Source organism: Triticum urartu, chromosome 7, assembly GCF_003073215.2.
Source record: "Triticum urartu cultivar G1812 chromosome 7, Tu2.1, whole genome shotgun sequence".
In the NCBI taxonomy this organism is placed as follows: domain Eukaryota; kingdom Viridiplantae; phylum Streptophyta; class Magnoliopsida; order Poales; family Poaceae; genus Triticum; species Triticum urartu.
In genome coordinates this window covers 367,494,723-367,512,038 of record NC_053028.1, presented here as the reverse complement: position 1 = coordinate 367,512,038, position 17,316 = coordinate 367,494,723, and the positions used below count along the sequence as shown (strand labels likewise).

At 47.4% G+C, this 17,316-nt stretch overlaps 1 protein-coding gene across 1 annotated transcript; it reads left to right on the top strand.

Annotated features, from left to right (window-relative positions):
• The first annotated feature begins 13,448 nt into the window (after positions 1-13,448).
• Positions 13,449-16,784, top strand: LOC125518854 (vegetative cell wall protein gp1-like). Its single transcript, XM_048683730.1, has 4 exons — positions 13,449-13,476; positions 13,854-14,406; positions 15,055-15,155; positions 15,573-16,784. The coding sequence occupies exons 1-4, from the start codon at positions 13,449-13,451 to the stop codon at positions 15,599-15,601; spliced, it is 711 nt and encodes a 236-aa protein (XP_048539687.1). The 3' UTR covers positions 15,602-16,784.
• The last annotated feature ends 532 nt before the right edge of the window (positions 16,785-17,316 follow it).

The window sequence follows — 17,316 nt, the reverse complement described above, 5'->3', positions numbered from 1 at the left end:
AGGGTTTCAAACCCGTAAATATTGAATCATACGATGGCACAACAGATCCCGCTGTATGGATTGAGGACTTTCTCCTTCACATCCACATGGCTAATGGTGATGATCTACATGCCATCAAGTACCTCCCACTAAAACTCAAAGGACCAGCTCGGCATAGGCTGAACAGCTTGCCAGCAGATTCAGCCGGCAGTTGGGAGGATCTGGAAGATGCATTCCTTGACAACTTCCAGGGCACTTATGTGCGGCCACCAGATGCTGATGACTTGAGCCACATAACCCAGTAGCCAGGGGAATCGGCCAGACAGTTCTGGACACGGTTCCCGACTAAGAAAAACCAAATTGTAGACTGTCCGGATGCAGAGGCCCTAGCGGCATTCAAACATAACATCCGCGACGAGTGGCTCACCCGCAACCTCGGCCAGGAGAAGCCGAAGTCCATGACAGCCGTCACAACACTCATGACCCGCTTTTGCATGGGCGAGGATAGCTGGCTGGCTCGCAGCAACAACACATCGAGGATTCCGGATACCTCGGATACCAAAGATGTTAACGGTAGGCAGCATCGTAACAGACCAAAGCGCCGCAATAGCGGCGATAACACCAAAGATACGGCAGTCAATGCCGGATTCAGAGGATCTAGATCCGGTTAGCGGAAAAATCCATTTAAAAGAAATACTCCGGCTCCGTCCAGTCTGGATCGCATACTGGATCGCTCGTGTCAAATCCACGGCACCCCCGACATGCCAGCCAATCACACCAACAAAGAATGCTGGGTGTTCAAGTAGGCCAGCAAGATAAATGCCGAGAACAAGGACAAGGGGCTGCATAGCGATGACGAGGAGGAGCCCTGGCCGCCGAACACAGGAGGACAGAAGGGGTTTCCCCCACAAATGAAGACGGTGAACATGATATACGCAACCCACATTCCCAAGAGGGAGCGGAAGCATGCACTAAGGGACGTCTATGCGATGGAACCCGTCGCCCCAAAGTTCAACCCATGGTCTACTTGCCCGATCACCTTCGATCGAAGGGACCACCCCACTAGCATCCGTCATGGCGGATCCGCCGCACTGGTCCTATACCCCATCATTGACGGATTTCACCTCACTCGAGTCCTTATGGACGGCGGCAGCAGCCTGAACCTACTTTATCAGGATACAGTGTGAAAAATGGGTATCGATCCCTCAAGGATCAAACCCAGCAAAACCACCTTTAAAGGCGTCATCCCAGGTGTAGAGGCCCATTGCACAGGCTCAATCACACTGGAAGTGGTCTTCGGATCACCGGACAACTTCCGAAGCGAAGAGTTAATCTTCGACATCGTCCCTTTTCACAGTGGCTATCATGCACTGCTCGGACGGACAACATTTGCAAAATTCAATGCAGTGCCGCATTACGCATACCTCAAGCTCAAGATGCCAGGACCTCGCGGGGTCATAACAGTAAATGGAAACACAAAACGCTCGCTCCGTACGAAAGAGCACACTGCGGCCCTTGCAGCAGAAGCATAAAGTAGCCTGTTTAGGCAGACCACTCATTCAGCGTCACAGCCCCCGGACACCTTCAAGCGAGTCCGGAACAAGCTGCAACAGGATCTCCTGGCACGATCAAAGCTCGCCTAGCAATTCGGCCCCCGTCCCAGTCCCAGTGAAGTGACGAAATCTATGCCGCGCGTACATAACTACGCATTGAAAATACCATGGACATAGGTAGGGGCACGATCAGGACACGCCCCGGATTCTGGCTTAACCACACTAGGGGCTGTATACCTTTGACATTCCTTTTCTCTTTCAGGCCCTAACTCTCTGGAAGTCCTTTCCGGTAGTATGATTGCCGGACACATTCCGGAAGCAACAACCAAGGCGGTAAGAAACTAAGATGAACACGGGAACCGCCAGGTGGTCTCTAGTAATAATTGATATACCCGCTTTTCACTATTTATGCGTAGCTTGCCCTGGGATAGGACATTTCGAATTGTTCTACTTTATGCTTATTGCACTACTGGTACCAAGTACGCTTCGGCGTATCATTTAAATAACAATGCATATCATTAATCTGTCATTGCATTATTTAAGTTTTTCTCTGTCTCTTATATGTCCATTTACGACAATCCCGAACACCCCAGTACTAGCTACATGGGGATAGAAGCCGACGACTGGGCAACTCTCAGATTTTATAAACGGTCGCACAGAAGGTAATATTTTAAATTAAGAAAGCGTCGCATGGCGCAAACGAACTCGTTTCATATTACAGGATCACATGCGCATGTTCATTCAAAAATTACATCCTTGGCACACTCATCTGCCACTAAGCGGGAACCCTTCAGGACACTCTCATAGTAATTCTCGGGGCAGCGATGCTCCTTGCCCTCCGGCGGCCCCTCCTTCACCAGCTTCACGGCATCCAGCTTCGCGTGCACCCTCGATGCAGACGGACCGCTTGATGACTTCAGGCCGTGGGCAGGCTTCCACAAGCCGCCTCACCAGACCGAAGTAGTTGCCGGATAGGGGCTCGCCAGCCACATCCGGACTATAAGGCCCCTCATGGCCTGTTCGGCCACCTTGTGAAGTTCGACCAACTGCTTCAGTTGGTCGCTCAAGGGCACGGGGTGTTCGGTTCCAGTATACTGAGACCAGAACAACTTCTCCTTTGAGCTCCCCTCCTCAGCCCGGTAAAACTCCGTGGCATCCAGTACACTACGGGGAAGATCTACAAACGCTCCTGGAGAGCTTCGAACTCGGGTAAGAAAAAGGAAATTCTCCTTCACGTGCTTGCTTTGCATAATGAATGCCTTACCCGCTGCTATCTTCTTCACCGCGTCAATCTCCTGGAGGGCCTTGTGGGCTTCGGCCTTTGCGCTCCGGACGCTTTCAAGCGCCTGCGCGAGCTCGGACTCTCGCGTCTTGGAGTCAAGCTCCAAGGACTCGTGCTTTTTGGCGAGAGCCTCGAGCTCTTGCTGCACCTCGGCTACTCGGGCTTCTTGTTTTCCCGGTTCAATGTGTTCTTTGGCCGCTTTGTCTTCGGCATCGGACAACGCCTTCCTCAGGGTCGCCACCTCGGTCATGGCCCCTGACAAATCCATGATGATCGTATTACTTTACACCCGAACTTCTTTTTAACTATATAGACAGGGGTATTTCTTACCTTTGCTCTCTTCGAGCTGCCTCTTGGTAAGGCCGAGCTCGTCCTCAGGCCGCTTTAGGTCCCGCTTCAGCGCAGAGACCTCCGCAGTACGTGCGGCAGCGGCCACAAGTGAAGCTTGTACATACACATAGACATACTCTAATTAGACTCCTGAGTTATCATTTGATCCTCTATTCGGCTTTTCCTCGCGAATGCCGAACAGAGCATCAGGGGCTACTATCTATGTGGTAATATTTTCTTATATTTTGATTGCTTACCTCAAAGCCTGTTTGGAGGCTGGCGCAAGCTTCGGTCAGTCCATTTTTGGCGGACTGAACCTTCTCGACCACCGCACTCATAATAGTGCGGTGCTCTTCATCGATGGAAGCGCTGCGAAGCGCTTCCAGCAAGTTGTCTGGTGCCTCTGGTTGGACAGAGGACACCGACACGGATGGTTGGCCCCCCTTAACGGGGGACCGCCTGCCGGAGTCCAGAACCATCGAACGTTCCGGCGCAGTGTTCGGCTGGGGGCCGAACTCGGAGCTCGTAGGGACCTCGCTCCCTTGGTACCCAGGGTCCGAGAAGTCGCCTCGACGCGCCCCCAGAACCACCACCCCTTGGCTCGATGCCTTTTGAGACAACACCTCGGCGTTGTCCGTAGGGCGAGGGGTGGTAGCGGTTGGGAGCGAACCGATGTTCATATCCGACGAGTCCAGAGAGCCGCTCGACGAGGGTACGTCGAGATGAGCTCGGGACGGACTACATAATCATGTTCGGCATGAGGAGAGGCAGTGTAATAAAACATACCATGAAGTGCTATGGTGCCCGGACACTTACGATTTTGCCAGGGGCTTGACCCTGGGCAGCCACTCGTCACCGCAGTCAGCGGCCATCGTGGCTTCCACTCTTGGACACTTCGGCCTCCCCGGATGGGTCAACCTTCCTTTTCTTGTCTCCCCCGGCTAGATGGGAGAACATTCCTCTTCCTCCTCCTCGTCTTCGTGGGAGGAGTGCGTGTCGGAGTCATCGGACGATGAGTCCGATACAACCTTGCACTGGAGACCATTTCGGGTCCCCGCGGCCTTCTTCTTGGTCTTCTTCACCGGCACCTTGTAAGGTGCCGGAGTCAGCATCTCCGTTAGGAGAGCGCCTGCAGGATCTTCGGGCAGGGGGGCTGGGCAATCAAGCTGTTCCGCTGTCTTTATCCAGTCCTATTAATGGCATAGAAGCTTAGATCCTGCATATGACTAAACCGGGGCAAATAAATACCCTGAGAGATATAAAAACTTACCGGATTGGCGCGGCATTTTGCGCTGAGTCCGCGGTCCTCGGTGAGGGAAGGAGGCATCTCGGCGCCCTTGAACAGCACCCTCCAGACATCCTTGTGCGTCGTGTCATAGAGCTCCCGCAGCGTCTGGTGCTTGGCCGACTCAAACTCCCACAAATCGAATGTCCGTCGTTGACACAGGAGGATCCGACGAAAGAGCATGACCTGGACCACGTTGACGAGCTTGATTTTCTTGCTCGTCATGTTCCGGATACAGGTCTGGAGTTCGGTCAACTCTACCGAAGAACCCAGGACAGGCCCTTCTCTTTCTAGGAGGTGAGCCGCGTGGGGATTCGGATCGAAATTTGGGGGCCGCCGCCCAGCTGGAGTCGCGCGGCTCGGTGATGTAGAACCACCCCGATTGCCACCCCTTTATGGTATCCACATTGGTGCCCTTGAGCCAGGTTACATTAGGCATCTTGCCCACCATGGCGCCTCCGCACTCTGCTTGCTGGCCACCCACCACCTTCGGCTTAACATTGAAGGTTTTCATCCGAAGTGGGGCTTGATGCGGAGGAAGGCCTCGCACATGACGATAAACGCTGAGATGTTGATGATGAAATTGGGGGCCAGATCATGAAAATCCAGCCCATAGTAGAACATGAGCCCGCGGAGAAACGGGTGGAGGGGAAATCCCAGTCCACGGACAAAATGGTTAAGAAAAACTAACCTCTCATGGGGTTCGAGCGTTGGGACGAGCTGCCCCCCATTTGGCAGCCGGTGCGCGATATCCGCGGCTAGGTATCTGGCTTCCTGTAACTTTTTGATGTTCTCCTCCGTGACGGAGGAGACCATCCACTTGCCTCCTGCTTCGGACATGCTTGGAGTGGTTTGAGAAGAAGAACGCTAGCTTGGGCTCTAGATCTCGAGTGTGAGGGAATGGGTAGGCGAGGAGGAAGAAGGCGTGGGTGAAAAAAGTAAATCTTTGTCCCTTTATGAGGGCGGAAGAGGCGATGTGTCTCCCCACTTGCCTGGCAAAACTGCTTATTCCCCAGGCGCCGTAATTGATGGCGCGGTTGGGTTACCCATGTCTTTATTGATGAGAATCCCGTGATAAGGGGAACACGATCTCTGCTTTGACAAGACGTGTCAAGAGATCCGCCTCGCGATATGTGCGGAGCTGGTTGAGAAAAGCGGTTCGAATAATAACCAGGCCATGGCATGATGTCATGCTATCAAAACATGTCAACAGATTAGATTTGTGGAAATATTATTATCTCTATGGTGGTATGTGCAACTTATTTTGCAGGGTCGGACACTGTCCTTGTATTCAAACTCTTCCATGGTGTATTCGGAGGAGGAACCCGCCTTGCAATGCCAAAGACAATACTGCGCGCCGGACTCATCGTCATTGAAGCCTGGTTCAGGGGCTACTGAGGGAGTCCTGGATTAGGGGGTCTCCGGACAGCCGGACTATATCCTTTGGCCAGACTATTGGATTATGAAGATATGAGATTGAAGACTTCGTCCCGTGTCCAGATGGGACTCTACTTGGCGTGGAAGGCAAGCTAGGCAATACGGATATGTATATATCCTCCTTTGTAACCGACCTTGTGTAACCCTAGCCCCCTCCGGTGTTTATATAAATCGGAGGGTTTTAGTCCATAGGACAACAGACAATCATATCATAGGCTAGCTTCTAGGGTTTAGCCTCTTTGATCTCGTGGTAGATCAACTCTTGTAATACTCATATCATCAAGAACAATCAAGCAGGACGTAGGGTATTACCTCCATCAACAGGCCCGAACCTGGGTAAACATCGTGTCCCCTGCCTCCTGTTGCCATCCGCCTTAGACGCACAGTTCGGGACCCCTACCCAAGATCCGCCGGTTTTGGCACCGACAAAGCCCATAAAAGGCCCATCAACATACAAGTACCTAGTCAAATCGCTTAGCGTGTTTAAACCAAACAAAAAGGACTAAACCAAACCAAGACTACCTATTCCCATTAATAGTAGGTATAAATTTACATCTCATTTCTTACTACTTCATTTTCCGGGAAAGTGAATACATCGCTCTCGTCTTGAAAGATTTGCAGCGCAGCAGGGCTGAGAAAATAAGTAGGCCTCCGTTGGGTATTTCTTAAAAAAAAAGTAGAACTGGGCTAGCCATTTTCAGAAAGAAAAAAATACAACTAGGCTCATCATGTGGTAAACCTAAAATAAAACCTTGGCTAGATGGGCAACAGCCCCTGCAGAGCCCCATTGTTACCCTGATCCATCTCTAAAACTAGTTCTAAATACCGACTGCTTGTTACAAAAAAGAGTAAATAACAAATGCGCGACCTGCTGGGTCCCAGTTGTCGGCCTCTTGCTGTGTAATTCTCTCGTTTATTGACTACGTTGATAATGGCGTGGGACCCAGATGTCCAACCATTAGGAGGAACATTTTTTGGGCTTGTCATAACGAGGCACTTGTTTGCGTACTACCATGACCATGGTAGGTCCTGATGAGGACATCAATACCATTGTTACACCCACAGCCCTTGTTGCTATACATACTGGACCAATTACTAGAGCTCGCGCACGCCAATTGAATTATCAGGTACTTTCGTTTCTTGGTAACGATTCTAATGTTCATGAGAATATGATGCTGCCTAAATTGGATACATTTGTTTTGCTTACAAATGAAGGGCCTAGCTTGGACAAGAAAGATGAACCTTGGAGCAAGTTCAAGCATGGAGATGATGGCATGCGCAAGGGGAACAAGAACGGAGTTACAAGTGATGATTCCAGGACATTGAAGCCACCATAATGAGTGCATGAAGTATGGGACGAAATATACAAGATGCCACTTCATAAATTTCGTCCAGAGGCTATTTTAGGTGCTGCGTCACCTTATTATTGGGCCAGGCCCATGTATTTTCGAAGTACTTAAGTATAGGTTGTTTTTAGAGTCCGTATGTGTGGGGAAACAAGAGTTAGGGTTGGTTTCGGACCCCTCCACCAAGGGACACGAAATTCCCCCTCTCTCCTCCATATATACAGCCCTTAGGGCATCGTTTAGACTTCGGGTTTTTTTTAGATTAAAAGTTCGCCATAGCTGCAACTTCACGTACTTCGTTTGTGTCCAATGACCAGACCAAGACGTCACAGACCCCCACCTTGATCAATAAAGCTTTCATCTTATATTCGCAATATCCAGACTGCAATCTCAGTTTCTTGCTTGTTCTTCGTTTGCTCGCAGGAAACAGGCCCTCGTGGTCAGGTTGATCGTGCTCCGGCGTGGTCAATAACCCCTCGAAGTTAGTTTAGCGATTGCTAAGGCGCGACGTCCTCACACGTTTTGTCAAAGTCGACTCCCTCTAAAACGATAGCCACTATCTCATCAAAAGACGGGACACCTTTGCCTCTATCAAGTGGTATCAGATTTCCAGGTTCCTCGGTGAGATTTTACAATTTTTTATAGTTTAGATCGAGTCTGTTCTTCGTACCTATAGTCCTCGAAAAAGCCAAAAAAAATTAGGGTTAGTTCATCCTATCCGAACCAATCTGAGCCTTTGCATAACCTTTTTTGTATTTGCTTTGTTGAATTTGCGGTTGCATCATCGTGTCCAGTTGCTGGTCTTAGCGTCTTGTCCTTTAGAGTTTCAAGTTCTGTTCACAGGTTGTCATGTCGCCGCTGCCATATATCACCACCGCATCATCATCATCGCTGCTGCCATATACCACCACCACACCAACTTCATCGTTGCAGCCATATTCACCACCAATCCGAGTCCATATACGCCACCACATATCCGCCGCCATCACGCCAATCCGAGTCCACCTGCAACATATATCCGCCACCAGTCCGATTTCCACCAGATTCATCGCCGCCACCAATCCGAGATTCCACCAGATTCATCTCCGCCACCAGTCCTAGTCCGAGTCTAGTATTTTTTTCTTTGTTTTCGAGTTCCAGATCACGCGATACTCCGAGTCGTGACAGAGTAGGACTCCCCAACTTTCGAGCCATCCGCATGTAAACAAGTCTGGAAAATTCTGGCTAGGCAATTTTTAGACCATTTGTAGACTTTTTCGAAAAAAAATTGTTGCGGAGCAAAAAAAAGAGGAAAAAAGGTGCACAAAAAAGTGAAAAAAAGAAAAAAATCAGAGCGTGCTCCTCCCTTGTTTACGTGCAGCGTCGTGATTTTGTTAGTGTTCTAGGCTCGCGTCTCTAGCATGGTCTAGCCTAGGACCAGCACAGTACCGTCGTTGAGCGTTTATTCAACTTTGCATCTCTGAATTGATTATTGCTGACCCTTTTTGCTACCATATTATAAGCCTTCCTAGCTCCACATACATCTACGTCGTGCGTTTGAATCTCCCTGGTAATCGCTCTATCCAAGCTTTGAGAGTTTTGACTACGACGGTTGCTGATCACCGCCTGCAGCTGGGTAAGAACTTGTAAGAATCTGAGATTTGCTTGACGAATTTGTGACATCCACCACCACCTCTTGTTAGTAGTCTGTAGGATCATATTCTTGTGTGTTTCTATTGCTGCTAACCATGGCAGGATCACAAGCCGACAAGACTGACTGGGAGAACCTGATGAATAAGGAGTTGCATGATAAATTTCAGCAAATGATGAGTGGACAGGTGCAAGATGTGCTAAACAGATTTGAAGAGGCCATGGAGAAGATAGATGGCATGGAGAAGACGTTCGAAACAAAGCTCGATAACAGGTTTAATGAATTGCTCGCGCGTCTTCCACCACCACCACCTGCTGCACCTAACGCACCTCTACAACAACAACAACAACAACAATGGCTACCTCCACATCGTGAAACAGCCCTCCGCCGAGCGAGCCGTCTCCCTCTTGCACCGGGCCAAACTGTTGGTGCTGTTGTTGATACTTCTGTGGCTCCTGCTGCTACTGCGGAGGAGGATGATTTTGCGGGAGATTATGAGGATGAGGTTGATTAAAACCAGAACTACGTGCCACCACCAGCACCGCAACCACCAGGTCGTCCACATGCAAATAACGGCAATGGTAGGGCTCACCCTCAGGTACGAGACCATGACCATCTCCCTAAATTAAATTGAATATTCCACCATTTGAGGGTAGATATGTTCCTGATATATATCTTACTTGGGAGTTAGAAACTGAACAACGATTTACATGTTTACAATATCCTGAGGAGAGACGTGTTCCTGCTGCTGTTTGTGCTTTCACTAGCTTTGCATGTGTTTGGTGGTCTGAACATTGTAGATTATATCCTATTCCAGCTACTTGGGCTGCTTTGAAAACTGCTATGCGTACTCGTTGGGTTCCACCATATTATCAACGTGAATTACTTCAAAAATTGCAGCGCTTAAGACAAGGAAAAAATTCTGTAGAAGAATATTATCAGGAATTACAAACTGGCATGATTAGATGTGGTATTGTTGAGGAGAATGAAGCTATGCTTGCACGTTTTATGGGTGGATTAAATAGAGAGATTCAGACTGTTCTAGAGTATAAGGAGTATACTAATATCACTCGTTTATTCCATCTTGCTTGTAAAGCTGAACGTGAAGTGCAGGATTGACAGGCATTGGCGCGAACTAACTTTTCTGCAGGTCGATCTTCATCATGGACACCACGTGCATCCTCTACTTCCACTCCACCAGCACCTCCATCGGGTGCCACCTCCAGCCGTGATATAAGAAAGCAGACACAACCACCACTATCTGCCAAGAGCACACCTGCCGGACATGCGCAGAGTTCTTCTTCTTCCATGGCATCAACAGGGCACACAAGTGATATTATTTGTCGTCGTTGTAAGGGAAGAGGACATTTTGCGAGAGAATGCCAATCTCAGCGTGTGATGATTGCTACTGAGGATGGTGGGTATGAGTCTGCTAGTGACTATGATGAGGAGACTTTGGCTCTTATTACACGTGAAGAACACGGTGGAGAGGATTCTGATCATGAGACGCAATACATGGCTGCTGAAGATGCTGACAGGTATGAATGTTTAGTTGTTCAACATGTTTTGAGTGTGCAGGTCACACAAGCTGAGCAAAATCAGAGGCATAATTTGTTCCATACAAAGGGAGTTGTGAAGGAATGTTCTGTTCGCGTCATCATAGATGGAGATGGTGGAAAAGCTATCTCTCACCACAAGACCACATCCACATCCTTACTACATCCAATGGTTCAACAACAGTGGCAAGGTTAAGGTAACACGTACTGTTCGTGTGCATTTTAGTATCGCTACATATGCTGAATATGTTGATTGTGATGTGGTACCTATGCAAGCATGTTCCTTATTACTTGGTAGACCATGGCAATTTGATAAAAATTCTGTACACCATGGTATAAACAATCGGTATACTCTTGTTCATAAGGATAAAAATATTACTTTGCTTCCTATGACTCCTGATTCTATTTTGAAAGATGATATTAATAGAGCTAATAAAGCAAAACAGGAGAACAATAAGAGTGAAAATCAGATTGTGGCAAAAGAATTTGAGCGACAAATGAAGCCTAATAATAAACCATCTAGTGTTGCTTCTGAAATTAAATTGAAAAGTGCATGTTTACTTGCCACCAAATCTGATATTGATGATCTAGATTTAAGCAAATCTGTTTGCTATGCTTTTGTGTGCAAAGAGGCATTATTTTCATTCGAGGACGTGCTTTCCTCTTTGCCTCCTGCTGTCACTAACATTTTGCAGGAGTTCGCTGACGTCTTTCCATAAGACGTGCCACCGGGATTACCACCTATTCGAGGGATTGAGTATCAAATTGACTTAATTCCCGGTGCATCATTACCCAACCGTGCGCCATACCGTACCAATCCAGAGGAGACGAAGGAGATTATGCGTCAAGTACAGGAGCTGCTTGAGAAAGGTTATATACGTGAATCCCTTAGTCCTTGTGTTGTTCCTATCATTTTAGTGCCGAAAAAGGATGGTACGTCGCGTATGTGTGTTGATTGTAGAGGCATTAATAATATTACTATTCGTTATCGTCGTCCTATTCCTAGGCTAGACGACATGCTTGATGAATTGAGTGGCTCTACAATATTCTCAAAAGTTGATTTGCGTAGTGGATACCATCAAATTCGTATGAAATTAGGAGATGAATGGAAAACGGCATTTAAAACTAAGTTTGGTTTATATGAGTGGTTAGTCATGCCTTTTGGGTTAACTAATGCACCTAGTACTTTCATGAGACTAATGAACGAAGTTTTACGTGCTTTCATTGGATGATTTGTGGTAGTCTATTTTGATGATATACTGATTTATAGCAAATCTTGGAGGAACATTTGGAACATTTACGTGCTGTTTTTATTGCTCTACGTGATGCACGTTTGTTTGGTAACCTTGGAAAGTGCACCTTTTGCACCGACCGAGTATCTTTTCTTGGCTATGTTGTTACTCCACAGGGAATTGAAGTTGATAAAGCCAAGATTGAAGCTATTGAGAGTTGGCCGCAGCCCACAACGATCACACAAGTGAGGAGTTTCCTTGGCCTCGCTGGTTTCTATAGGCGATTTGTGAGAAATTTCAGCACCATTGCTGCACCTCTCAACGAGCTTACAAAGAAGGATGTGCCTTTTGTTTGGGGTACCGCACAGGAAGAAGCCTTCACGGTATTGAAAGATAAGCTGACACATGCTCCTTTACTCCAACTTCCTAATTTCAATAAGACTTTTGAGCTTGAATGTGATGCTAGTGGAATTGGATTAGGAGGTGAGGGAGTCCTGGATTAGGGGGTGTTCGGATAGCCGGACCATACCTTTAGCCGGACTCCTGGACTATGAAGATACAAGATTGAAGACTCTGTCCCGTGTCCGGAAGGGACTTTCCTTGGCATGGAAGGCAAGCTTGGCGATACGGATATGAAGACCTCCTACCATTGTAACCGACTCCATGTAACCCTAACCCTATCCGGTGTCTATATAAACCGGAGGGTTTTAGTCCGTAGGACAACATACACATCAACAATCATACCATAGGCTAGCTTCTAGGGTTTAGCCTCCTCGATCTCGTGGTAGATCTACTCTTGTACTACCCATATCATCAATATTAATCAAGCAGGACGTAGGGTTTTACCTCCATCAAGAGGGCCGAACCTGGGTAAAACTTCGAGTCACTTGTCTCTTGTTACCATCCGGCCTAGACGCACAGTTCGGGACCCCCTACCCGAGATCCGCCGGTTTTGACACCGACATTGGTGCTTTCATTGAGAGTTCCTCTGTGTTGTCGCCGTCAGGCTCGATGGCTCCTACGATCATCGATAGCGATGCAGTCCAGGGTGAGACCTTCCTCCCCGGACAGATCTTCGTCTTCGGCGGCTTCGCACTGCGGGCCAAGTCGCTTGGCCGTCTGGAGGAGATCGAAAGCTACGCCCCTGGTCGTCAGGTCAGATTCGGAAATTTAAACTACATGGCTGACATCCGCGGGGACTTGATCTTCGACGGATTCGAGCCACTGCCGAGCACGCCGCACTGTCACGACGAGCATGATCTAGCTTTGCCGCCGAACAGTGCCTTGGAGGCCGCATCCGCATCGGCTCCGACCCTTAATTCGAAGCCAACCGCACCGATCGAGGATGGGAGGTTGGACGCCACCTCGGGGGCTGCAACCCCAACGGCGATTGAGCCAAGCACCAGCCCCGTACTCTGCGAGACCCGTGACTCCAAGGAGCCGGACTCCGAGCCCCCCGCGCCCCTTCCGATCGAATCCGATTGGGCGCCGATCATGGAGTTCACTGCCGCGGACATCTTTCAGCACTCGCCTTTTGGCGATATCCTGAAGTCACTAAAGTCTCTCTCTTTATCAGGAGAGCCCTGGCCGGACTACGGTCAGCAAGGTTGGGGTACGGACGATGAAGAAATTCAAAGCCCACCCACCACCCACTTTGTAGCCATTGTCGACGACTTACCGACATGCTCGACTTCGACTCCGAAGACATTGACGGTATGGACGCCGATGAAGGAGATGATGAAGAACCAGCGCCTACTAGGCCCTGGAAAGCCACCTCGTCATATGACATATACATGGTGGACACCCCAAAAGAGGGAGATGGCGATGGAACAGCCACTACACCACGGTAGAGTTTACATGACATGCTTCTGTGGGGCAAAGGTCCACTAGTCTCCACGAAAAAACTGTCGCGGTAGCTATGAAGTTTTGTCCTCAGACCATGTGTCGGCGTAGATACATTAGTGGGGACACACCATGTGTCAGCAATCACTAAGCAACGACTTAGCTGTCGGCAACTCGCTAACGACGTGTTATGTGTCGGCACAAGTGTGGGCCCTAACAATTTATCTGTCGGCGTAGGTATATGCTTAGTGATATATAGTATGTCGGCGTATGTAGGGTGTATGGACACAGAATAAGTGTTGGCGTATGTCCACACGTGTCAAGCGACTGAAGCTTGGCATTTTTTTCTTTTTTGATTGAGAATCCTGAATCTTTGGAAAGTTGGCGCGTCATTCAGGCGCGAGACAGGAAATTTTTTCGGCCGGCCCGTGCAAAATACGGAGAAAATACCCCCCAAATCTGACCAAGTCCATAACCTTACCCGTGCCAGCCGCTGCCCTCGCACCCCATCCCTATCCCCTCATCCTCGCGCTCAATCCAAGGCCCTGCCGCCATCGCCGCCGTATTCGCGCTGCACCCACGGTCCTGCTGTCGTCGCCGCCGTCCTCGTGCTCCGCCCGAGATCCAGCCGCCATCCTCGCGCTCCGCCCGGTATACAGTCGCCGTTCTCGTGCTCCGCCTGTGATCCAGCCGCCGTCCCCGTGCTCAGGGATCCACCCCCATCCCCGTCCTCCAGCACCCAACCTCGCCCGTCATCTCCCTCGCGCTCCCCCTCGCCTCGGGCACCGGCCCTGCCACGAGCTCTCCATCCGTGCTCCCCGTCCCTGCTGCCGCCGATAGAGATCCATCCACGAGCTCTCCATCCCGTTGCGCCCCTCCTGAAGCCAGCCGCCCTTTGCTGCAGATCTCTGCACAAGACTCGTTTTTCCAATAGGTAAGCATCGGCTCCTCCTAAGATATCCTTTTCTGTACTGCTGCGTGCTTGTACATTGCTGAACTTTGAACCATATGCCATTGCTGAACTCTGAAAATTAGGGTAACACTTTCATATCTTCTGCTAAGATTTGTTTATTTTACAGTTCTTATTCATATTTCTCAGCATCTCAATTTGGATACACAGATTGGTGCTACAGAACATAGCAAGCCATCTGACATCCATGTCTCATAGCTGATTTTCATTTTTATATTCATCATACTATTCTGAAGTCTTTATCTCCTTCAAATTAGAAAGTGATTATTCGTTTAACATTTGATATGGGTGAAAGTTCATATGTTTTTACCATTGTGTGACTTCCTCATTTCTAGGTGGTTTGGTTTTGTTATTTAAAGCCACGACCCATTGTGTGACTTCAGTTTTTTGGGTGAGTTGGTGTGGTCAAAGGAGGCTCCTGGAGGTGCATAACCTCTAAATTTTTTTACAGGAAGCACTTTTGATTGTCAATACGTATTTCTAAGTTATATTGTGCAAACGATTGAGTTGGCTTCAACTTCGCTGTAGAACTGAGTGTTGTTTGTGCTGTAACATCATTTAGTTTCTGATGCTTCATGGTTTAATTTTGGGTCGACGGGCTTGGTGCTTCAGGAATCAGGAGTGGGTGTACATGATGGTGAGCTTGAAGGCAGTGAGTACGCGGTACTACCTGGCAAATAGGACGAGGAGGTGGGCGAGCATAGGGCGCCAAGGTGGACCCAGAGTTTAGTCAGTGTTTAAGGAGACACATTCCTATTATATTCTGCATCACTATTGAATTGCATCGTCATCTACACTAGATATTTATGGATAACAGTGTCTTCGTTTGATATTTTTTTATGTGAGCACGGTGTTGTTTTCCTTTTGCATGAATATGGCATTAGCATTCAAACCTAGGCTCAACACATATTCAGGATTCAGACTTTCAATACTTTTATGAGATGTTCGTGTTCACGCTGGTTGCTGGCATAACATTTGTTCTTTTGACAAGTTCATTCATAATACTAACCAAGTACATAACTTGCAGACCTTTGGCCTTTACTTTATGATTTAATTTGGGAAGCCTAGTTATCTATATTGAACACAATTTTTTTGAAGGATGGTTGATACATGTCTACACATTTTGTCAGAGCAATTTGCAGTGAAAGAAGCAGCCTAAAACTGATAAGAAGGCAACATTTATTTCTATGAAGTAACGGTTATTGTTGTAGATCAAGGATGACAAGAAAGCAACTAGTGTACCAGGAGGTGCAGGTACTACAACATACTACATGCATTAAGTTTATTGTTTCTCTCTTAGAAATATACATAGATCATTTTGAGCCTTGACTAGAGTGCCAGATTTCTGCCTGAACTTATAGCATTACTAGTTAACATTTTGTATCTTGTTGATAAAATTGAACTCCACATACTGCAGTTTATAATTCAAAATATGAAAATGACACAACATGATCTGAAGCGCACATACATTACTTAGGAGTTAACATACACATATTAGTTTGGTGTTATCCCTTTGGTGGTCACAATCTGAAGATAACATGGCATAAACTGAACTTCACATACTACCGTTTATTTGGTCAGAAGTTGTACATTTTCGTTCTACTTCATCAGATAGCCTACAAACAATTATTTGTACAATCATTTTTAAACTTTGAAGATCACATCAGCTCACTTCCTATTAAAACAAATACAACGTCACATTGGCTGATCCTACTACAGTTTCTTGCATGTAAGATGTTGAATAAAGCTTGTAGATTTGACTGCCATGGCGAAATGCTTATTCTATGTATATGTAGATATGTCTGCATGATGATTCCTTTAAGCATTTTATAAATACTTCACCGCATGTATGACAGAACTATGTTATGTGTGTTATGGACATATGTCATAAATACTTATTTCTTATGCTTCTCTTGGCTGCCAATCGAGCTTGAAAGCACTTGAGCTGACTGCACTTTCTACCAAATTCTTGTGGAGTATTTTCAAGTAATCTGCAACCTAGTACGCATGGATGTGATGATTTTGAAGTGTTATGGAGCATTTGGATGTCTGCAGTATTTTGGACCAGCCAACTCAATTGTAATCATGAATCTTATGTGTGTTCTGGACCATTTGGTGCTTAAGTGTTACGAAGTAGAAATCTTGTGCTCATGGATGTCACTCAAGTGTTTTGGACCATTTAGTGTTTGAACTATTTTAGACCAGCAAATAGGGGTCCTTTTATGCGTCTTGTGTTTTCTGGATGGTTGCCAAGATGGCCAAACTTTGCTTTGTGAACATTGACTTGTGTTTGAACATGAGAACAATATATATATATATATGTGTGTGTATTTTTGTTACCAGATTATCAATAATTGTGCAATATGTGTTCATCTTGATGTTGTTTGTGCATCACAGTTAAACATTGTATATAAGATTTGAATTAGAGCAGTATTCAATTGTTGTTTTGGTTGTGCACCCTCTTACCAACAATTTATATGTCGGCAAAAACTTTCCAATGCAGAAGGTGTTGCCAAAAGTATGCTCCTAACTAGACAAACCATGCGTCGGCAATGCTAAACACCTATTTAGACAGATCAAGCGTCGGCATAGGTAGGGTTTGCGTTGACTTACCATGTGTCGGCATAGGTAGGGTGTGTGTTGACTTACCATGTGTCGGCATAGGTAGGGTGTGGGTTGACTTACCATGTGTCGGCACAGGTAGGGTGTATGCTGACAGAAAAAGTGTCGGCAAGTGAACTTCTGTCGGCAATACCTTTCCCCACAGCAAGTCCTCCGACTGTTTTATCTTCTGTCAGCATATGTGTTAGCTACAATTTATCTGTCGGCAAAGGTACCATATGCCAACAGATTGGTGTGTCACCAAAACTTGAC

Coding starts and splice junctions, on each gene's coding strand:
- LOC125518854 (XM_048683730.1), top strand. CDS start 13,449: ATGGCGATGGAACAGCCACTACACCACG. Junction 13,477..13,853: donor GGAACAGCCACTACACCACG/GTAGAGTTTACA, acceptor ATCTTTGGAAAG/TTGGCGCGTCATTCAGGCGC. Junction 14,407..15,054: donor AAGACTCGTTTTTCCAATAG/GTAAGCATCGGC, acceptor TTGGTGCTTCAG/GAATCAGGAGTGGGTGTACA.